The 25,000-nt window shown below is 28.9% G+C and overlaps 2 protein-coding genes across 2 annotated transcripts in view; one reads left to right on the top strand and one right to left on the bottom strand.

Moving 5' to 3' along the window:
- Nucleotides 1–3,675, top strand: part of LOC119603417 (transient-receptor-potential-like protein) — a 29,210-nt gene extending 25,535 nt beyond the window's left edge. Inside the window, exons 9-15 of the mRNA XM_037955445.1 lie at nucleotides 474–747; nucleotides 814–1,206; nucleotides 1,387–1,582; nucleotides 1,726–1,890; nucleotides 1,987–2,206; nucleotides 2,427–2,766; nucleotides 2,831–3,675. Of these exons, the coding sequence (XP_037811373.1) occupies nucleotides 474–747; nucleotides 814–1,206; nucleotides 1,387–1,582; nucleotides 1,726–1,890; nucleotides 1,987–2,206; nucleotides 2,427–2,766; nucleotides 2,831–3,494 (2,252 nt within the window). The 3' untranslated portion in view covers nucleotides 3,495–3,675. The remainder of the gene's footprint in view (nucleotides 1–473; nucleotides 748–813; nucleotides 1,207–1,386; nucleotides 1,583–1,725; nucleotides 1,891–1,986; nucleotides 2,207–2,426; nucleotides 2,767–2,830) is intronic.
- A 15,632-nt stretch (nucleotides 3,676–19,307) lies between these two features.
- LOC119603414 overlaps nucleotides 19,308–25,000 on the bottom strand; it is a 115,087-nt gene continuing 109,394 nt past the window's right edge. Inside the window, 2 exon segments of the mRNA XM_037955440.1 lie at nucleotides 19,308–20,673; nucleotides 23,439–23,994. Of these exon segments, the coding sequence (XP_037811368.1) occupies nucleotides 19,929–20,673; nucleotides 23,439–23,994 (1,301 nt within the window). The 3' untranslated portion in view covers nucleotides 19,308–19,928.

Genomic DNA, 25,000 nt, shown 5'->3' with positions numbered 1-25,000 from the left:
ATTATAGACTAGACTATAGACTAGACTATAGACTAGACTATAGACTAGACTATAGACTAGACTATAGACTAGACTATAGACTAGACTATAGACTAGACTATAGACTAGACTATAGACTAGACTATAGACTAGACTATAGACTAGACTATAGACTAGACTATAGACTAGACTATAGACTAGACTATAGACTAGACTATATACTAGACTATAGACTAGACTATACACTAGACTTTAGACTAGACTATAGACTAGACTATAGATTCAACTATAGACTAGACTATAGACTAAGCTTGTTATTAATTTATGTTTTGTGAAAAAATCGAATTGTCGGTCACATTGGAAGAGTCTCCACTGTTCTGCCATATAACTATTTATTTATCTTCATTACGTATAATTTTTTCCATGTTATTTTTGTTAAGTAAATCCTTTCGGTTTTATTTTATAACCTTTTCTCCCTTTTACCTCCCCAACAGTCATTTTAATATTGGTCTCACAACGTGCTGATGACGATGTCATACGTATACTGGGCTCTGAGCGTATGAAAAAAGAATTGCTCGAACAACAACGACGACAACGTGGTCAAGGACCCACCAAACTAGAAATGCTGGTGGTACTATATCTTTTCGGTTTCATATGGGAAGAGGTGCAGGAAATCTTTAGTGTGGGCATAAAAAGTTATTTGAGGAATATGTGGAATTTTATAGATTTTCTAAGGAATAGTCTGTATATTAGTGTGATGTGTTTAAGGTAAGCAAAACTATTTTGAGGTAAAATTAAAGAGATGAACTTTAATGTTTGTGTTTTCATTTAAAGAATATTTGCCTATATACAACAGGCTACGGAGATAGCCAGAGATCCAAAAATGGCCTATGTGCCGCGTGAACAATGGAATGATTTTGATCCCCAACTTATAGCAGAGGGTTTGTTTGCGGCGGCCAATATTTTCTCTGCCCTTAAACTGGTGCACATGTTTTCAATAAATCCTCACCTGGGACCACTACAAATATCCTTAGGCCGCATGGTCATTGATATTGTGAAATTCTTTTTCATTTACTCCTTGGTATTGTTTGCCTTTGCCTGTGGCTTAAATCAATTATTGTGGTATTTTGCTGATTTGGAAAAAAGTAAATGTTATATTTTGCCGGGTGGTCAGGCCGACTGGACGGGACATTCAGATTCTTGCATGAAATGGCGTAGATTCGGCAAGTAAGTAAAAGCAAAAGAAATAGAAAACAAATAAAACTAATTCCAATGATGAGGTGATAATTGTGTGGGTGACAAGAAACATTTAAATGTTAATTCAAGTGGAGGCTGTTGACAAAAATGTTTGCCTAAATAATGAACTTAAAGCATTTGTATTTATTTTGCTTTCTTTTCTACTTTTAGTTTGTTTGAGTCCTCACAATCATTGTTTTGGGCCAGTTTTGGTATGGTGGGTTTGGATGACTTTGAATTGACGGGCATTAAGTCGTATACACGTTTCTGGGGTCTACTCATGTTTGGCTCGTACAGTGTCATCAATGTTATAGTCTTATTGAATCTACTAATAGCCATGATGTCCAATTCCTATGCCATGATTGATGTAAGTTCAATAGTAAATTAAATGACCTTAATAACAACAGCAACACAATAAATCCCTAAAGATACTTATTTGCAAGCAAACATCATTTTCTATAAAAACGGAATAAACAGACAAATAAATGTTGATTTTTTCTTTTTTTTTAGCAACATTCGGATACAGAGTGGAAATTTGCTCGCACCAAATTATGGATGAGCTATTTTGAGGATACCAGCACTTTGCCACCACCATTTAATATTATGCCCTCTGTCAAGTGGCTAATCAGAATGTTTAGAAAGTCAAGCAAAGAGATTGATCGCAAACGTTCCAAGGTAAATGTTTAAATAATATTCTTTTTAGTTATTTCTTATTTAATTTTTAATATTGTATGTGTGTGTGTTTCCTTCCTTTTTTTGTATATTTTCTAGAAACGTCAGGCTAAAGAACAAGAAAATGCTTATGACAACATAATGCGCTCTTTGGTTTGGCGGTATGTTGCTGCCCAAAATCGTAAGTTTGAAGATAATCCAGTGACAGAGGATGACATCAATGAAGTCAAAAGCGAAATATCTACAATGCGTTATGAAATGTTGGAAATCTTTGAGAATAGTGGCATGGATGTATCCTCTGCTGCTAAGAAGGAAAAACGTAAGTAATAAAGTTGAAAGCAAGGAATTTTATAAAAGTAAAAAGATATTTCTTTAAAAGATTAAACTTAATTTAATATAAAATTTAAATGATTGATATTTAGTTTAATATCCTTATATCTGGAAATCACAATTAAAATGTTCAGTCCATAATTCTTTATATCACCAATATTGCCAACCTTAAGAAAATAACATAAATATATGTTTTTCTTTCTATTTAGCCTGTCGTGCCAAGAAAACCAAAATGTGGGAACGCCAATTAATGAAAGGATTCCAGGTGGCACCCTGTCAAAATGTCAATGAAGAAAAACTAAATGGTAATGTCAACAGTGAATGTGACATCAATGAAATCAAAGTGGAAAAAGATCCCTCTAGACCAGACAAAGAAACACCCAAGCAAAGATTCCAAAGAGTGGCAAGGCTAGTGGCCCAACAGTCAACGGCCCACAAATGGACCATGGTATTGCAAAGTACCCTAAAAGATTCACAAATAGGAAGATCTAACAAAGATAGTGTCAAGAATTTACATCATTTGGGTAAAGCCATAGAAGAGGCTAAAAAGTAAGTTCCTTAATAAAATAATTAAAAAATAAGAAATTTACTTATTACTGCAAATTGTTTTCAGATTAATTTTACAATCACCACCAGCAATATCTGGCCGAGAATCTCCCATAGCAGTGGAATTTGAAGATGAAAAAACCGCTACCTTATTGGAGTTACTAAATCAAATAAGTGAAGAATTAAAAGATGCCAAAACCTCCACACTACAACAAAGATTACAAGCTGATGAAATAAAAAAGAAATTCTTACAGCAACAACAACACCAGCAACCCACCCGACCTCCTCTAGCCAAGGATATTAAACCCATAATAAAAGAATATGGTGTTGATTCTCCCTCATCTTTTAATCAAAGTAAATCGGTAACCACTAGAACCCAAACTCTACCAGAAATACAAACAGCCAAAAAAGCTCCCACTAAACAGAAAAGCAATGAAATAATTTTATCTGCCAGCCAGTTAAATAAACCTATTTCAATTAAAAAACCGGCACCATCCGCTCCCTCCAGGCCTACACAAAGCACTCATACTCCCTTTGCTGTGGAATTGGGTAAAGCTGGCCGTAAGCCCGGCTATGCCAGACATCCACATCAAACTTATGAAAATATTCCCTCCAATTATGATTTAAATGTTGTGGACTTGGAAGATGACAACGATATGATGGACGATATTTCACAATTTAGTTCGGATGCTTATAGCTCGCCCAAACATGAGCAGAAACCAAAGAAATGAAAAAAAGTTAATTAAAAGTTTAAAATATGTTTCTTAAAACAGGAAAATACATTGTGATAAAAACCAGGGGAACAATTGTTATATTAGTTACAAAACTATAAAAAAAAACTTAAAAACAAACAAACAAAAAAAAAAAAAACAGGGAAATTTAAACAAGTGCAATAAAGTATAAATTATAAAAGAAATATTAATTTACAAATGAGTTTTATTTAAAACAGAAATTTTGAAAAGTCTGGCAACTTTGGTGATATAAATATGCACATAATACATAGTTTAAACAATTAGTTTTTGACTAACACTAGTTTCATTTCAAGCGGTTCAATAAGTTCGAAGTTATGACAATATAAAGTAATGTATAAACAATTAAAAAAACTAAAGCTATGGCAACACTGATAAACAAAGTTTTTTTACAAAACTATTAGCACAAATCAATACCTTTCGATTGACACTAGTTTCACTCGAATCGATTCACAATATCCAAAGTTATAGCTAAACACAGAAAGTTATAAACAATTAAAAAAATCAAAGCTCTGGCAACACTGGTAAATAAAGTTTGTCACAAGATTCTTAGCTCAAATCAATACCTTTCGTTTGACATTAGTTTCACTCAAATCGGCTTACAAAATCTAAAGTTTTAACAATTTCCAAGAATATGGTGCATAATAGTAATTTTCACAACTTTGGCAACTCTGGCAAAATTATTTTTTCATTAGGCAAATAGCTAAAATTATAACCTAACGTTTGACACCACTTTCATTAAAATCGCTTAAATACTTTAAGAGTTATAGCCATTTAAAGAATCCCTAATTTTGTCCAAATTTTAAAACCTGGCCACCCTGTCACTACATTGAGTCAGCGCCATCTATTGATGGGGTACATGGTTTTTCTGCAACACGAAAAATTATGGACAGCAGAGACATATTTTAAAAACGCTATAACTAAAAAAGTACTCAACCGATTTGAATGATATGGGTATCGTTGGAAAGGGGTTATATTCGAGATTTTAAAAATTTATATTTCCAGAGTTGCCAGATTGTTGTTCCCTGCTATAGAGTGCATTAATTACAAGATTATTGTATAACTCATAATGTATTGGACCGATTTCGAAAAAGTTTATATTGATTAAAAGACAATATTTAGGAGATGTGTAAAATTTATTTTTCCAGAGTTGCCAGATTGTTTTTATCGCTATATAGGAAATTAAAGGAAAAATGTTATGCTTGATGTGTACTGATGCAAATTCGTCAATATTGGTATCGGTTTGAAGAGGATGTGTTCTGGATATTGAAAATGTATATTGCCAGGGTTGCCAGATATCTTTTTTACTACAATGTGAATTATTTTAAGAAACGATATAACCCAAAATGTACTTAAGTGATATTGGTCTAATTTGTATGGTATTGAGGGGGATAAGTGGAAGACATTAGTAGTGATGCCAGATTATTTATATCAGTGTAGCCAGAGTGTAGTTTTCACTATAAATAAACATTTAAAAGAAGAACTAAATAATCTGGTATCAGAATAGTATATGATACGTCAAGGAAGGTATTAGTGTTATTAAATCAACAAAAGCTCTTCATAAATGCTTGATATATAAACAATTTAGAAATTGTCTTCTTTGACAAAAAATGTTTCTTTAACACACTAGTTCAAATAGACACATTCTTTAAATTTAATGAGTTTATTACAGCAATTTGCCTCAAAATAAATATTGTTTTATTCTCTTCTTTTCCTATTCATTGTAACAATTTGAATTTAAAATCACAAATTTTAAATCTCTAAATACACTTGCAAACATTTACAACAACAAAAATTGTCTTAATTTGTTAAATATTTTATTGTGTACAATATCTGTTTTATATGTAAATACGTATTTGTAGCTTTATTTTATTTGTCTTCTAATATCTATGTTTATCTCAGTTTGGTATTGGTATATTGTATGTTGTAAATTTTACAATTTTCAGTATAAACTTTTAAAGTCTTTAGACTTAAATATTTTTCTTTTTTATTAAGATATACCATGTTTACCAATCTAATGGTTATTTTTTCGAAAATCCTAATGATTTTCATATTGAGATATTTGGGCAACAATAACAACAAACAAAAAAGGAAAAAAACATTTTATTTTGCTACTTTTTCTTTTGTTAGCAAATTTTATACAATATTTTTTATTTGTGTTTGGTTTTGTATTGTAATTGTGTTTGTAGTGGGAAATTGTTAATGGTTAAAGACGATTTGTTTACACAAACAATAAAGTAATGGAAAGAAAAGGCAATATAGACTTAGATACAGACAGTGTTATAAACAAACCTACATACTACTCGTGCATTTATTTATCTTTAAATTATAAAAAAATCAGTAAAGACCACTTCTACTGCCTCTTATTAGTACAAGTGCAAAGTTCTGCTTGGGTGTACTTTAAAAAAGTAGTTCATTAGGAAATTTCTTTGCTTTGTTTAAACCCCTTTAATTAGCATTTGCAAAACTGCCCATGACTGTTCAAGGGATATTTAGGTGTCAGTTTGTATTTGTGGCTACATGTTTTGTTCTTGTAACTTTGTCATGTTTGTTGTTGATATTTATTCCTAAAATACATTTGCATTAAATTTGGTTCATTATATAGATTTTTTGCTTTATTTTTTGCATATATTTCCGATAACATGGGCTAAAGGATATTTAAGGATTTTACATTGTTTCTTTTTTTCGGCTCTTCTCCCTCCTTGTTTTTCTTCTAACAAAATGTTGCTATTTATTTGTCATTTATTTGTTATTGACTTATCATGATTGAAATATGTTCACATAAACTAGGTTTGTTGTGTTTGTTTTTCTTCTTTTTCGAAGGGATAAACAAAGAAAGTGTTAAGTTCAATTTTAGAAAATCTGAAGATTTAAAGTAAACCTATAATTGGTGAGAATTTTTGGATATTCTTTTTCTTTAGCAATGAATTTGCTAAAATGAAAGGATTTTTTATTAGAACTGTCAGATTAAATGGTAATTGCACATGATGTTGTCTGTTGTAAACGAATTTTGCAATAATTGGGAAATATTTTGTCGTTTAATATTTTAAAATCACTTTACGCTTAAAAGAACAATCTTGCAACTCTGGCAAAAGCATTTTTATAAATCTGCAGTATATCCTCATTAATCCAATACCAGTCTGGCTGAAATTGGTTCAGTATATTTGAAGTTATACCACTTTTTCCTTTTATTCTTTCTATGGCGAAACCAGCCATCTGGCAACTCTGTCAAATAAAAATTTAAAAACTTCAAAATATCCTCTCTTATCCTATACCAATATCTTGAAAATTGGTACAGTACTTTTCGAGTTATACCATTATTTTTCATTAAATTCACTCTACACTAAAAACAACAATCTGGCAACTCTGGAAAATTAAATTTTTTCAAATCTTCAATATGCCACCTTCAATACAGTATAAATTTCATCAAATTCGGTTCAGTACTTATTGAGTTATAACGTTTTGAAAATTGCCTCTGGAGTTCCATAATTTTTCACTTTGCAAAAAACCAATATACCCAATCAATAGATGGCGCTGTTACTATGTTGTAACAGGGTTGCCAACATTTGAAAATTTGGCAAATTATGGGATTATTTTAAAACGCTATAACTTCTAAAGTACTTAAGTGATTTCTATGAATATGGGCTCAAACGTTAGATAAAAATTAAAACTATTGGTATTTTTGAAAATTTAGTTTGTCAGTGTTGCCAGATTGTTGCAATTTGTTATAATATTACTAAAAATGTTTGAATTGCTATAACTTGGAAAATAATTAACCGATTTGAAAAATGTTAACAACAAACGTTAGGTTATAATTTACACTCTTTGTTTTATGAAACATTATTTTGCCAGTGTTGCCACATTGTTGTAAATATGTCACAATATTTAAAATTGCTATAACTTCTAAAGCATTTAAGCGATTTGTTAAATTATGAGCTCAATCGTTTGGTTATAATTTACACTCTTTGTTTTATGAAAATTTATTTTATCATTGTTGCCATATTGTCGAAATTATGTTACAATATTACAAATTGCTGGAACTTAGAAAGTATTTAACCGATTTGATTACAAACTTCTATATCTTTGAAAGTATTAAACCGATTTGAAAAATTATGACTTTAATCGTTAAGTTATAATTTACACTCTTTATTTTATAAAAAAATTAATTTACCAGTGTTGCCACATTTGTTGAAATTTTGTTATAATATTACAAATTGCTGTAACTTCGCAAGTATTTAACCGATTTGAAAAAATGTTGTCCATAATCGTTAAGTTATAATTTACACTCTTTGTTTTATGAAAAATTATTTTGCCAGTGTTGTCACACTGTTGTAATTTGTTGCAAAGTCATAAATTGCTATAACTTTGCAAGTATTTAATCGATTTGAAAAATTATGAGCTTAATGTTTAGGTGATACTTTACACTCTTTGTTTTTTGAAAAATTATTTTACCAGTGTTGCCATATCTTTGAAATTTTTTATTATATTACAAGCTGCTATAACTTTGAAAGTTTTTAACCGATTTGAATGATACTGAAGTCAATCGTTAGCTAATACATTAAGCTATTTATTTTGTGGAAAACTTATTTTATCAGAGTTGCCAAAGTTGTGAAATTTGTTATTTAGCTTTTTAATTTCTTTAGAAAGTTATAACTTTGCATGTTTTGATCTGATTTGAACATAGTTAGGTATTTTATCAACAAAATAACAAATTATTGTTATGAAAATAGTAAAAAATCTGTGTTTTAACAAAAACAGTTGCCATGTATACTATGTATTTTGCTTGTATTTACATTTTTACTTTTTATTATTTTTAATATATTTAAATCTTATTGAAATGAATAATGACTTTCCCATTCGCTATCGCTTTATTAATGACAAAACTTTTAAACGATTTATTCTAAAAAAGATAAATACTTATTCAGCAAACATTTAGTTACTTTAAGCTGCTACACAATCTTCTTATCCAAATATAAATCTTTAAAGGTCAGTCTTTATTATCACATCTATACACTAGGTTTATTAAAATATTTGTAGAAAGCCTCCTTAAAAATTATTGCATAAGTCAGCAAAAGGACATTAACGATAAACTTTATATTCAAGAGTATTTACATAATCTTTATTATAGGATTTTGAACTTTTAAAAGCAATAGAATTTGTATAACATATAATAGAATAAAAACTCATAATATTAATTTTATAGAAAATAGAATTGAAAATTGCCCAAAAAACCTACTGTAAATCCACAGATTTAAATTTACTGCTGGTAAGATGAGGATGATGTAAGTAAACTGTAAAACTAGATGCAATTTTAAAAAATCCTCCATTGATTATCCATCCAAGATTACATACAATAGATAATAAATATATTAGATTTGTATCCAATGCACATTTTATAAATAATAATTGTAATATTCACATAGTTACGTAAACTAGATCTTAAAGGTGAGCGTGTAACAGATTCTACAGAGGATCCATTGAAAACACTAGAGACCATGGTGCTTACAGAGGCCACACTGCCCGAGCCATTGCACCTGCCAGTATATGGTTTGAAATGCCTTTATAAGAGAAAAGGTAAAATATTATAAAATTATTTTATTAAGAAAAATTTCATTCTTTTTCCACTTTTTCACGTTCTTACCATTTTTAGTTCATGGTTCTTTAGAGCCTGGATGAATTATCGTTGTGGCTGATGATGGTGAGGCAGCATCTATCATCATGATGGGATCACCACCCGAATTTTTAAACATAGTCAATAGAGTTATATTAAGATAATATAAGTGGTATATTTGAGATAATGACAACTGAAATAAAGATACAAATAAACAAAATTTTTTAGTCTTTTATTCAGTTCAAGATCTGAAACAGTTCCACTTCAGTTTTAGATCAATTCTCTTCAGTTTTAATACTGTTTTAGTACTGTTCTTGACTTGGTTAGCAAATAATTCACTATAGACAAGACTAGAATCATTTAATGCAGTGGAAATTTTCGGTAATTTTGATGAAATTTTGGTCCCAGGTCCATTCTGAGTTAATTTTCAGATTCACTATTGGCCAGATTCGGCCAGTAGTTTCCGAGTTTGAAGCAAAAATAACAAAAATCTTAAATTTTGATGAATGTTGGACTTAGGACCCATACTATAACAAAATTTCAAATTAATTTTTTTGTTTGCTTTAATCTCGAAAACTACTAGTCGAATCTGGCTGGAAACTCACCTTTCTGGTAAATTCCCACGCTGAATCCGAAAATGGACTCAGAATGGACATAGGTCCATTGCTTCATCCAAATTCCCGACATTTTTTTATTTTGAACAATTTATACTACTATTTCGGGATCTTGATGCCGAGGTGAACTGAAATTTGACATTCAAGACTTAAATCCATGCTGAATCCGAAAATAGTTTCAGAATTGAGCTAAGTCCAATATTTCATAAAAATTTCAGCACAAAAATTTTGAACCAAATATCCCACGAAATTTCATTTCACATCAAGATTTTTGTAATATATGAGGTTCTTGTCTTGGCTAGCAAATTTTTTCAAACTCAGACAAGAACCCTCAAAAGTATAGGACATTTTGGAAAATTTTGAGAAAACCTAAAATTTTGTAGTAAAATCGGTCTGAAATTTTGTTCGAAAATTTTCATGAAATATTGGTCTCAGGTCCTCTATGAGTTCATTTTTGGATTCAGCTTAAGTACTAATCTTGAATGTCAAACTTTTGCAGCTCTAGGCCTCAAGACCCCGATATAATACCACAAATTGCTTAAAATAAAAAAATTTCGGGAATTTTGATGAAATATTGGCCCCAGGTCCATTCTGAGTACATTTTTGGATTCAGCATGGGATTTCACCAGAAAGGTGAGTTTCCAGCCAGATTCGGCCAGTAGTTTCCGAGTTTGAAGCAAAAATAAAAAAAAATCAAAATTTTGATGAATGTTGGACCTAGGACCCATACTATAACAAAATTTCAAATTTATATTTTTGTTTGCTTCAAACTTTGAAACTACTGGCCGAATCTGGCTGGAAACTCACCTTTCTGGTAAATTCCCACGCTGAATCCGAAAATGGACTCGGAATGGACCTAGGTCCATTGCTTCATCCAAATTCCCGAAATTTTTTTATTTTGTACAATTTATACTAATATTTCGGGATCTTGAGGCCGAGGTCAACTGAAATTTGACATTGAAGACTTAAATCTATGCTGAATCCGAAAATGGTTTCAGAATTGAGCTAGGTCCAACATTTCATAAAAATTTCAGCACAAAAATTTTAAACCAAATATCCCACGAAATTTCATTTCACATCAAGATTTTTGTAATATATGAGGTTCTTGTCTCGGCTAGCAAATTTTTTCAAAGTCAAGACAAGAACCCTCAAATGTAGAGGACATTTTGGAAAATTTTGAGAAAACCTAAAATTTTGTAGTGAAATCGGTCTGAAATTCTGGTCGAAAATTTTCATGAAATATTGGTCTCAGGTCCACTATGAGTTCATTTTTGGATTCAGCTTAAGTACTAATCTTGAATGTCAAACTTTTTCAGCTCTAGGCCTCAAGACCCCGATATAATACCACAAATTGCTTAAAATAAAAAAATTTCGGGAATTTTGATGAAATATTGGTCCCAGGTCCATTCTGAGTACATTTTTGGATTCAGCATGGGATTTCACCAGAAAGGTGAGTTTCCAGCCAGATTCGGCCAGTAGTTTCCGAGTTTGAAGCAAAAATAAAAAAAAATTTAAAATTTTGATGAATGTTGGACCTAGGACCCATACTATAACAAAATTTCAAATTTATATTTTTGTTTGCTTCAATCTCGAAAACTACTGGGCGAATCTGGCTGGAAACTCACCTTTCTGGTAAATTCCCACGCTGAATCCGAAAATGGACTCAGAATGGACCTAGGTCCATTGCTTCATCCAAATTCCCGAAATTTTTTTATTTTGAACAATTTGTACTATTATTACGGGATCTTGATGCCGAGGACAACTGAAATTTGTCTTTTAAAACTAAAATCTATGCTGAATCCGAATATGGTTTCAGAATTGAGCTAGGTCCAATATTTCATTAAAATTTTAGCACAAAAATTTTGAAGCAAATATCCAACTAAATTTCATTTGACATGATTTGACAAGATTTTTCTAATATGTGAGGTTCTTGTCTATAATTATATAACCTATAATTTAATTGAAATTTCGGATTCTTTTTAAACTCGAAACTAAAAAATGGCCGTTTTGGTTACTTAGAAACCTGCAAAAACACACCTTTCAACTTACCTCTGAATGTTTAGCTTTTCCAATAATTAAACTCTTTTCTTTCTGATATTTAAACAAATTTTCAATATTTTTTCTTTATTTGATATATAAACTTAATACTAATACATTCGAAATTAATATTAACAATAAAATTATATTTATAGTTTTATTTAATTAATTAAAATAAAATCTTAATAAATAATACAAAATTACATAAAAATTCTTATCTTAAATATGTAAGTAATAATAACATTTTACGAAAGTTTTTATATTAAAGATAAATTTTATTAAATAAAGTTGATGCGTTGGTGCTGATGTTTGTAACACTCAAAATTATTGGTCCTACACCCGTACAAACGGCTGGGAATCACTTTCTGAGTCTATTAAGCTATATCCGTCTGTCTGCCTGTTTATCCATGTAATTATAGCACATATTCTTCAATGGATCCAGTTGAAGCCATCGTGTAGGGCTTTTGAGCTCTTAGTTCAAATAATTTAATATTGGTATTAGGTGCTGGTCACTGTAATATATTTAAATCTTATTAAAATGAATAATGACTTTCCTATTCGTTATCGCTTTATTAATGACAAAACTTTTAAACGATTTATTCTAAAAAATTAATACATATTCAGCAAGCATATACTTTAAGTCGCTACACAATCTTCTTATCTAAATATAAATCTTTAAAGGTCAGTCTTTATTATCATATCTATTTACTAGTTATATTAAAATATTTGTAGAAAGCCGCCTTAAAACTTATTGCATATGTCAGCAAAAGGACATTGACGATAAATTTTATATTCAAAAAAATATTTACTTAAACTTTATTATAAGATTTTGAACTTTTAAAAGCAATAGAATTTGTAAAAGAAATTAAAAAAATATTAATTTTATAGCAAATAGAATTGAAAATTCCCCGAAAAAAACTTGCTGTAAAGCCATAGATTTAGATTTACTGCTGGTAAGATGAGGATGATTCACTTACGTAAACCAGATAATGGTCTAAACTAGAAGAAATGTTAAAAAATCCTCCATTGATACTTTTAATTCAATTGTTAAGAAACAAACTCGGCATGAATAAATAAACGGCTGAATAAATGTTATAAATAGAGCTAAAAATTTATACAAGATATTTATACATTAGTAATTCTAAAGCAAAATATTACATACAATAGATAGATAATAAATATTTTAGATATCTATTCAATGCACATTTTATAAATAATAATACTTATACCCACAACATACATATATGAGCAAAAATACATGTATTTTATTCTATTTAACTAAATTATCCATATAATTTACTAGCACAACAATTTTTTTACTGCTAAATTATAGTATAAATATTAAAAATGTACAAGGCAAATATATATAATATTACAATTCATAAAACGTATTTGGAAAAATAAGACTTTATAGATAATATTTCTATAGAAAAAAAAGAAACAACTACTACAACATAAAAATGTTCATCCATCAATAAATGTTTGTGAAATTGTACAGAAAAAATAAAGTATGTAACTTCATAATCATGACATGACTTTACACAATTTTATTTAAAATTCTATCTTTTAAATACTCATACTTTTAACTAAAAAAAAAATATCATCTCTCTCTTTCACACACACACATACATAATTCTACTTTTCTACTTAAAACATATAAAAACTTATTGACCTTTTTCAGTCATGAATAGATTCATACATAGTTACTTATACATTCATATTTAAGCATTTGCTATATTCAGGACATTATAAGAGTATGTATGCTCCGGTCCTTGGAGTTGGAAAAAAAATGCCAAAATGCTGTTTATTTGAAATTTTTTTTGGATATTAAATGGTTTTATTTTTGTTTGTTCTTAAAGTCATCAATATTCAAACATAAAATATAAAAATGTTTCTATTTGAAGTACATTAAGGGGGATGGAAGGACCACTTCGTAATATAACTGTAACTTTTTATACCCTACACTATGGTAGGAGGTAAATTAAGTCTTAGTTGAAAACTTAAGTTATTGGTTTCCTTTAATAGTACGTACTTTAAGCTGAAGTATATAGAAAATTCGTTGCAATCTTATCTTTTAATTTTACTTGTATCTTTTCCTTTAAGCTTAAAGTTAAATATCAAATTTTACATTTTATCTTCACATAAATTTGCTAACAAACATTTGAGTTATTAAAAATGTTTTTTGCATATAACAGCAAAAAGACCTTATCAAGAGTTGAGGTAGTTTTTTGTTTGTTCAAAAAACGTTTGAACTTTTTTTGTTATTTGTATAATGAATACTTGTAATTTAATAAAAATTTATGACATGACAAAATTTTTATTGAATTTCATAATTTAGGTCTATATTGCTTTTGTTCTTTATTATTTTGTAAGACAATGTGTGTAGAATGTTTGAGAATGTCAAATAAATTGAGCTATTTTTTGATATGAGTAATAGAAAACAATAATTAGCATACCTTAAGGGCAATTTTTATTTTTAGGGTAGTAATAATTGTGTTTATATTTAGCATAGAAATTAAGTACTTTTAAAAGAAATTGTTTAAAAAATATTTGTGAAAAATTTTAATAAACAATAACATTTTTTGTTTAATAAAGTTTTTAATTACTTATTTACTCTTTAAACAAACTTTAATTAACTTTTTTCAATTACTTTTTAAACCAACTTAAGATCTTTTAAAGAAAACATTTGAAAAGCAATTAATTAAATGTAATATGAACACTTTTAACAACTATACTTTACTTAATTAAAAAAAAGGGCGGTGGCAACACTGGTAAAACAAATTTTATTAAAACATTTAGTTTAATAAATAACCTAACGACTAACATCATTATAATTAAAATCGCTTAAATACTTTACAAGTTATTACTACTTAAAGAAAATTATTAAAATCTTAACAAAATTCGACAACTTGGCAACTCTGGTGAAATAATTTTTTCAAGAAATAATAGCATAAACTATAACCTAACATCTCACTCCATATTTATTGAAATCACTTCACTACTTTCCAAGTTATAAACATTTAACTCAAACAGAACTTAACAAGTAAAAACCACTCTCTCTGGCAACACTGGTAAATTAATTTTTCATAAAATACTTAGCATAATTCACAACCTAACGCTTGACACCCTTATTATTCCAAACGTTTGAAAACTTTTAAAGTTATAACAATTAAAACAATTGTTGTTATATTACGAAAAATTTTAAAAATCTGGCAATATTGGCTAAATAATTTTTCTCAAAACTAAAAGTATAAACTCTAACCTAACACCTGACACCATATTTTTTGAAATCACTTCACTACTTTCGAAGTTATCAACATTTAACTCAAACAGAACCTAATAACCTTTAAAAACCACCTCTCTGGCAACACTGGTAAAATAAATTTTCATAAAGCACTTAGTTTAATTTACAACCTAACGCCTGACACCCTTATTATTCAAAACTCTTGAAAACTTTTAAAGTTATAATAATTTAAACAATTGTTCTTATATTATGACAAATTACAAAAATCTGGCAACACTGGCCAAATAATTTTTCCCATAAGCTTATAGTCGAAATTCTAACCTATCATTTGACATCACATCAAGTAGTTTTGAAGTTATAGCAGTTTAAAGTAATCCCTAAATTCACAAAATTTTGCTAAGCTTGGCAACCCTGTTACTACATTGTAACAGCGCCATCTATTGTTTGGGTAGATTGCTTTTCAGCAACTGGAAAATGATGGAATTGCAGAGACAAATTTTAAATTGCTATAACTTTTAATATACTGAACCGATTTCCATTAAATGGGTACCGGTAGAGAGAGGGTGAATTGTTGTTTTGTAAAAATTCTTTTGGCAGTGTTGCCAGATTGTTATTTTATCTATAGTGTGGTTTGAATGATAAAAACGAGTAAAGATCTAAAAGTACTTGACCGATTTCGGCTAGATTGAACTCGTTTTAAAGGGGATGTTTTGTAGATTTCGGAAAATTATTTGGCAGTGTTGCCAGATTGTTAATTTTACCTACAGTGGCTTAATTGCAAAAGTTTGTATAACTTTAAATGTAGTGAACCGATTTTGATTAGTTTTTTACTCATTTAAAGATGATTTGTTGCAGATTTTGAAAACTTTGTATACCAGTGTTGCCAGATAGTTTTTGCGCTGTAAAATCAATAAAACGGAAAATTTGCGAAATTCTTACTGTATTAAGCCGAGTTGGACTATGTTTGCATTGTTTTCAACATGTATGGTTGTCGTTTTTAAAAAATTATGTATGAAGAGTTGCCAGATTGTTGATTTAACAAGATAGTTAAACCTCAAAAGTACTAAAGCGATATCAATCAAGTTTGCTTTGTTTAAAAGAGGTTGAGTTGTAGATTTTTAAAAATTATAGTTCCAGTATTGCCAGATTTCAGTTTTTACACTAAATATCGTCTTTATTTTTTTGTTCCTCAAACAGATTCTATTATTCCTTAGCATAAATCAAATTTATGGTCATTTTATTTGATTTTTGTAGGAGACAAAAGACAATTTGTTTAAACAACCATAAAATCTAAAAATTAAACAATGAAAAAAAAACATAAAATGACATGAATTGACATGATTTTTTATGCTGATGACAAAGATATTTAAATAATGGCAAATATTTAATATTAATAATAAGAATAATAAAAATGAATTTTTTTATTGATTTATAACATAAGTTAATATGTACATGCTTAAAGGACTTTAAAGATTTATGTAAAAACGAGAATACTTTTAACTTTAACTTTTCTGCTTTTTTAACGACATAAAATAAAACAAAAAATTGTTTATGGCTTTTAGGCTCATAAATAATGCCTTATTTATGTTTTAGCCAATATTTGCTTTTTTCTTTCTCTTTTTTCTTTTATAATGAAGCTATTGATGACATCTTTAGTAGCCTATAAGCATGTTTAAGCATGTTTAGAAAAATAAATTCAATTTGAATATAAACAACAACAATAAAAAATAAACAAAAAAGTAATGAAACGAAAACTGTAGAAATCAAGCCCCAAAAATAAAGAAGGTAGTAGTCTAACATAAGACAGGATATCACAAGGTGGCTGCATGTCTTAACAAATCCTTAAGGGATTTCAAATTTAACTTAAATACATGCATAACAAACTCATACAAGGACTAACACATATAATAAGTATGTGTGTTTGCTAAATTGGGTCTAACGCCAAACAATTTTATTGCTTTTGATACTTCCGGTTATAAAATAACGTTTGCTGTTGAGCCTTTGTGTATAAAAAACTAAACCAAAAAAATTGATATTTTAGTCATTTTAAATGGAAATTTATCGTTAAATTTACTCATCTTTAAAAACAGGCCGTTTCTTTTTTTAATGTTTTAAGCACGTATTTTTGTTTATATTTTTTGCCAGTTGTCTGTTCTAAACGGAAGGGACGTTTTTTATTTGTACTCAAGTATTTTCTTTGACTAATCGGAATTTTGTTTTGTTGTTTAAGTTTTTTTCTTTTGTATCCAAACACTAAATTGTTTTATCTTTATTTAAACATCTAGTAAAATATCTAAATCAAGAAAAAAAAAAATGGAAAAAATTTGTCATGATATTTAGGTTGATTTGTAAATTGTTTTAGGGTGTTTAAAGCAAATTTCAAGGGACTTTTTTTAAATAAATAGTTTATTGTTGTTAGGAAAATAACTTGTAAAAAATTTAATAAAAAGTTCAGAAGGAAAGCAGTTGATGTTTTTCTAAACTAAATTTTTACAAAAATGTTGTATTTTTTGACCACTAAGTACATTGTTCTCAAAATTTCTGTTTTGTAATAATAAACTGGATCTCAAATAGCCTTTTCTCATTTAATATATGTACATACATATATTATAGTGTAAAAATCAATCTGGCAACTCTGGTAAAATAAATTTTCAGCATCTTCAATATATTGCCTACAATGTAAAACAAACATAAGGAAAATCGGTTCAGTATATTTTAATTTATACTAATTTATATAGTTTAATACAAACTATAGCAAAATCGACCATCTAGCAACTCTGACAAAACTATTTTCCACATCTACAATATATTCCCAACAATCTAATATCAAAATAAATGAAATCGGTTAAGTACATCTCGAGTTATATTATATTTTCTTTAAAAGGACTTATAACGAAAACAACAATCTGGCAACACTGGCAAGGTAAATTTCTAATATCTTCAATATTTTCCCTTCAATGTAATAAAAAAATTATTAAAATCCGTTCAGTACATTTAAAGTTATACTAATTTCTTTCTTTTATTGCACTTTATAGCTTAATTTTACCATCTGGCAACTCTGGCAAACTAAATTTTCAAAATCTGCAATTTATTACCTATCCAGCAATATAAATCTCAACGAATTCGGTTGAGTACTTTACGAGTTATAGTGTTTTTAAAAATGTCTCTGCTAGTACACAATTTTTCATGTTGCACAAAAACAATGTACCCCATCAATAGATGGCGCTGTTACTATGTAGTAACAGGACTGCCAGGTTTTGTAAAATTGGCTTAATTTAGGGATTTTTAAAATGGCTATAACTTTGAAAATACTTAAGCAATTTCCTTGATTTTGGTGTTAAACGATAGGTTAGAATTTTTACTATTGGCTAGTTGTAAAAATTAGTTTGCCAGTGTTGCCAGACTGATGAAATTTTATATATTGTTACTATACTTCTTAATATTGCTATAATAAAGCAAGTACTTAAGTGATTTCAATGATTGTGGTGCCAAACGTTACGCTATAATTTAAACTATTGGCTAGTTCTAAAAATTAGTTTACCAGTGTTACCAGACTGTTTAAATTGTTTAAAATGTTACAAATTATAGCTCTAAATGTTAGAGCAATAATTTCTAAAGTACTTAAGTGATTTCTGTGATTGTGGCGTCAAACGTTAGCTTAGAGCTTAGGCTTTTAGTTTAAGTAAAAATTATTTTACCGGTATTGCCATAGTGCTAAAATTTTATCATATTTTTTGTATTTGTTGTAAAGTCAAAAGTAATTAAGCTTTTTGAATGATTGTAGTGACAAACGTTAGGTTATAACTTAAGCTATTTGTATTGTGAAAATTTGTATTACCAGAGTTGCCAAAATGTTTGAATTTTTTATATATAGTAGCAAATAGTTTTTGAATGGTTATAACTTGGAAAGTAATAGTGCGATTTGAGTAGTAAAGGTGTCAGTCTTTGGTTTATAACTTAAGCTACTTTTATTGGAAACAAATTTGTTTTGCCAGAATTGCCTTATGATTGCAATTAACATTGTTTGAAATACTCTAAGTTTGAATGTTGTAAAGTATTAAACGGCACTATTTGTCATCATTTCAACTTACCTTTTTTTAATTTTAATTACTTGCTGAAATAAATGCCAATTAAATAAGTTATTTTTGCAAAAAATCTCTAGTTTTTTTTTTTATTTTTTTATTAATTATTTAATATTTGATTTTATTTTCAATATTTATTGTTATTTTTTTTATTACTTAATTATTTTTATTTTTATAGATATTATTGTTAATGATTTTTTTCTCTGTTTTTTTACTCTTTTGCAATATTATTTATATTTAAACTTATTTTAACAGTATGATTATGTTTATTTTTTTTCATTTTTGTTTTTCTCACTTAATCACGTTTATAACTTTTTTACATTTAATCAGTGTCGTTAGATTTCATACATATTCATTTGTTATTGTTTGTTTGTTGTTGTTTGTTCTGGAGTTTTGTTGCATGTAGTTATTAATTAATTATTTATATATTTTTTTAGTTTTTTTTTAATCGGTTACATTTATATGTATAGAAATGTTACATTTTCATTACATTTTAATTACTACACATTTTACATTTGTTGCTAGATTTTTTTCGCTATAAGATTTTATTTAATTTTTTATATTTAGGAATTATTTTCTCTTTTAATAACATATGAGCAGTTTTTTTTGTACATAAATTGAAAATAAATAATTAAAAGGAAAATTTGTTCAGGGATTTTAATAATGTATTGCTAATTGGTAATAAGTGTTAAAAAAAACAAGGTTAAAACTATGTGTTGTATAAATTAGTTTAAAAAGGACTTTAACTAAAACTTTATTTAAATTTTACTTATTTAAGTTTTTAATTTTTTTTTATACAAAACTTATAGTAGTATTAGTTTTACAACATCATTCTTTGGCTAATTTCAGTCTAACCGCTAAACGTTTACATTTCCATATCAATTGGGTTTCCAAAATACTAAACGACATGGCCACCAATACCAGGCCCAACAGCAAATAAGCACAGCAGGCAAATAGTTGTATCTCCGGCCCCTGAAATGTTTTCAAGGGCACAAAGTCACCATAACCTATGGTGGTTAGAGTGACAAAACAAAAATAAGCACCATCGATTAAAGACCAATTTTCCCACAAAGCAAATATAACCGTGCCCAGACAGACATAGAATACTAAAATGAATAGCACCACTATAATGGGCACTTGAGGTATTTGTGCGCTTGACTCGCTAAGCGAAACCAACGAATGATTATCACAATAATCATCTTGGCCCATAAGATGTTTATCAGTCTGTGGTTGTTGGGGATGTAGATGTTTAAGTTTATAGATATTAGTGCCCTCTAGGCCACCGCAATCATCATCGGAGGTATCATCATATTGGTCACCATAACACAAAGTGGCCCCAGAGGAATTACGACGCTTGGGTATGTGCAGATTACATTCACCTTTGCGATTGATTATCACCGATTTGCGTTGTGGATTTAAGGTATTGCTGGAACGTTGAAAGGTATTTAAGGTGTGGCGATGAAAAGAGGCGGCTGTGGCATTAAAGAAACTGCGGGCTTGAGACTTATCTTCTGTGCTTAAAGTAGCATTTGTTAGTAGTGGCACTCGGGATGGTGTGCCATGAGGACAATTACTGCAAATAAAAAGAAAATTAAGAAAAATGTTTTATTTAATTAATTTCTTTTCTTGGTTTTCTTTAACCATAAATTAAAAACTCTGGTTAAAATGGCTCTATAATTCTAAATTTATTTTCTTTTATTATAATGTCTAGTGCATATATGTTTCCATTTCCGTTCTATTTTTCTTTTCATTTCCTTATTTATTTCTCTTTTCTTGAGCATTAAAAGTATTTTGTTTAGAACATATAAACAAGAAAATGTGTTAAAAATTTTGCTGTATCAGCAGTTAAATTTTCAAAAAAAAAAAAAAAAAAAAAAAAAACACAACAACAACAATACCAAGCATTATTGAAAATGAGGTAAAATATAATACAAAAAAGAAGAAATAAAAGAAATTACATTGTATATGTCTGTTGAAAAAATAAAATTAATTGACCTGATTCAAGCTCAAGTTACAATTAATTATCAACACTTAAACAACATACAATATACACACATATACACACACTTTTTCACACCCATTCTTGCCATGATATTATACATGTGGCAGTAATAAATGGTGATTGAAAATAATACAAAAAGGCTGCCAAAGAGTGAGTGAATGAGTATGAGCAAAAAAAAAACCTCTTATCATCGAGTATTAATATGAGAAAAATAACGTGTGAAAGTATTGGTTTCTTTGTACATTAACACAAAGATAATAATGTGTGGCAACATTGCATTGTAAGGCAATACTTTAGCTGTGTATGGGTTTGTTTATTACAGATGAAAAAATCAACATGAAGGATGTTGTAAAAAATTTATCACTTCATTTCGCTTCAATCTTATATTGTATACATATTACGAAGAAAAATATATGCGGTAAGCGAGATTCTTTAAGGAGAAAAAAAGTGCACAAAAGAATATTGTCAATAGAATGATTAAATCATGTTTGTAATTTATGAGACAATATGCTGAAGTAAAATAAGGTTTTGATAAATTTTAAAAAGCGGGCGAGATGTATGACTTTGGCAGTGAATTAATTGTGTTATGCAGGCTGTATACAGATGCAAAAGATTGAAACACAATTTGTCAAAGAATAAATATTTTTATTAAGACTAATGTAAACGTTTTTGATCTATTAATTAAAATCTAGATTTTACACTTATAAATCAATCTGGTAACTCTGGCATAATAAATTTTAAATTCTTTAACATATCCTCTTTAAACCTGTAGAAAATCAAATCAAAATCGTTTCACTACATGTTGGGTTATTCCCTCTTTCACTAGAAATTGCATTTTTTCACAGATCTAAATTTTACACTTCTAAATCAATCTGTCAATCCTGGCGCAATAAATTGTCAATTCTACAACATATCTTCTTAAATAATAGTTTAAAACATTGTAAAAGTATGGCAACACTGGTTAACAATTTTTTCCCTAAAACCAAAAGCTTAATTTATCAGCTAATAACTGACACCTCATACATTCTTATCGCTTAAGTATTTTCAAAGTTATAGCTATTTAAATTAATCCTTTAATTAATCTGGTAACTCTGGCTCTTTGAATCGATAAAAAAATCTAATAAAAATCGCTTCACTCCATTTTAAAGAAAAGTTTCTACTATACAATATTGTAAAAGTATGGCAACACTGGTTAAATAATTTTTCCCTAAAACCAAAAGCTTAATTTGCCAGCTAACGATGGACACCTCATTTATAAAAACGCGTAAGTACTTTCCAAGTTATAACTATTTAAACAAATCCTATAATTTTCCAAATTATAGGATATAGGCAACCCTGTTATGACATACTAACAGCGCCATCTTTTGGATACAGGGTTTTTAAGCAAACGGCAATTCTTCAAAACGTTATATCTCGAAAACTACAGAATATAAATCGATAAAATTTATAAGAATGTGTAGAATATAAATTGTAGTTTCTAAAAATTAGTTTGGTAGAGTTGCCAGATTGTTTGTTAAAGTGTGAAACCAGATAAGAAGAGGACAATTTAAAATGTTTGTATTTTCATGCATTTGGACTTTAATTTTTAAGACAATTACTTAAGAAGAAAATTAATTTTGGAGCCAATACTAAAATTTTGTTTGCCACTGTTACCGAGAGGTTTATTTCTACGGATTTCTTTAATATGAATATTTTTGATAACAAATAATTTCGTTATTTATAATCATAAAGTTTAGAATATGGCTGTATTCTCTCTAAGTTAATAAATTGAATGAAAGTTCCTTTACATTTGTTTACTTGACACTATAGACGCTTCGCAGTCCTGTCCTGTTCTTTCCTTTCCTTATATTTATTTTTTTCTACCTCCTCTCTAAACTCTATTAAACCTTTTAACTCATGTGACAACACAATAAATCAAGCATGTCTAAACATACCGATGGAGTATCTGCAACAAATCAAGCACCTACAACTTGTTAAACAGACAGACAATTTCCACAAAAAAGAAAAACACAGAAACACGACATAACATACACTCTTAACTACAGATGTAGTAGGTGTTGAAGCTAAAATGTTAGATTTAGTTGGCAAAAAAGAGAAACACCTAAAGGTCTTACCGGTTTGCAACACTAAAAATGGACAGAAGTTTCAATTTGTTGCCCAAATGAACTTTCAATGGTTGTGTTTTATTTTTTCTTCTTATTTGCAACATGACCAGACTCTTGGCCATTGTTTTCTAGCAGTGTGGTCATTTAAAGCAATTTATTTTAAGAACAACGATTCTATACCTTTTTTACTTAAGCCTTATGTTTGTACTCTTTTTACGCTTTAAGACTTACCCCAGACGTTGTTGTTCTTGTTCCTCCTCATCTTCCATTATATCTACCGCTGCTGTTGCTCCACCTGCTGTGCTAACACCTCCTGCTGCCATTATACCTAAACCCATTTGGCCATGTTGCTGTTGTGTATTGTGATGTGTTGTTGATTCATGATTTTCATAAATAGTTGTTGTATTACTATTGGAATTTGTATTATTTGTTAATGTTGCCGTCGATGCTGGTGATGTTGAGGCAGTAGTGGTCGATGTATTGCTGCTGCCATAAAAATTATTACCAGCTGTTGTTGTTGTTGGCATAGAGGATTCCGTTTCTATTCCCGTTTCGCTTGAAAGCATGACTGATGTTGTTGTCGCAGTTGTTGTTGGTTCTATTAATGTATTGTGTAACTGCTGCTGCTGTTGTTCATTTACTAAATTGTTGCTATTACTGCTGCTGCTACTGTTAAATGTTGGCAAGTTTTGTGATAAATCATGCCGGCACGAAATATCACTTTCATGCAATAATGTATTGATTTCTTGTGGTAAAGGTTTTGTTAAGAATTTCGCCCTTCTAATACCTGTAAGTATAGAATATAAAGAAAAATCCAAATTATTTCTTAATATTTTCATGTTCATGTTTCTTTACAAATAACCATCAATCATTTGTTCGTTAATAAATTAACAGTAAAGCTGAAAAGCGTTATTTATTTTTCTTTTTTGTAAATATAATGGCTTAACAGATTTTATGCTTTTTGTATTTCGGTTATTATAAAAAAAATATTTCATTAAAGCCAACAATATCAGAAAACTTTTCCAATCATTTCGTTTTATACAAATTTTATTCTTTTAAACACTTTTTCCACACACACACATACGACATTACACACAAGATACTCTTGTCAATGTTGTCATCATCATTATAATCAATAAAGAAAATGTGTCACAGATGTAAGAATATTGGAAAAGACATTTAAGGTGGCCAACTTTTATCAGTGTGTAACACACTACGTATACGTATTCACAATTTTAAATTAAATAATACTCATACGCACAGTACGTAAGGGGTTAGCGTTTGTATAGTTAATAAAACTGAACTAGAACTGAACTAGAACTGAACTAGAACTGAACTAGAACTTGGTCACCCCAAATTCTTAACTTTTGCAATTGATTTCAAAATCTTTTAACGAATGTCTCTAAGAACCCACTTAATTTTCACAATTTAATGCACAACTTCATGTACCAAAAGAAAAGCGGGAAAAACAAAAAAACGACATTTTGTGGTTTGGAAAAAAAGATGAGCCAATTTTATTAATCAAGCACGTACTTTTCATATCTGTTAAGTCCGTTTGCTTTAAGGCTCTTGAACAGCAGCAGAAGTGAAAGAAACTGATTTTAAGTGCACAAGTTATAAGTGAAACTTAAATGTTGTGATTGATTATCAATCTTAAGAGTAATAAGAACAAAAAAAAGAAATGTTATTGATAAAAAGAATTGAGGATGTCTGAGCAATTTACACAGCTGGGTAGTATAATAATAAATTTAAAGCGGCACCATTTCAAAAGTAGTATTTGCAATAAAATTTTT

This window comes from Lucilia sericata, unplaced genomic scaffold (genome assembly GCF_015586225.1).
Source record: "Lucilia sericata isolate MDLA Ls3-8-SP2 unplaced genomic scaffold, ASM1558622v1 Contig000306F_arrow, whole genome shotgun sequence".
NCBI lineage: Eukaryota > Metazoa > Arthropoda > Insecta > Diptera > Calliphoridae > Lucilia > Lucilia sericata.
Note: the sequence above shows the minus strand (reverse complement) of the source record. Positions and strands in the feature narration are given on the sequence as shown.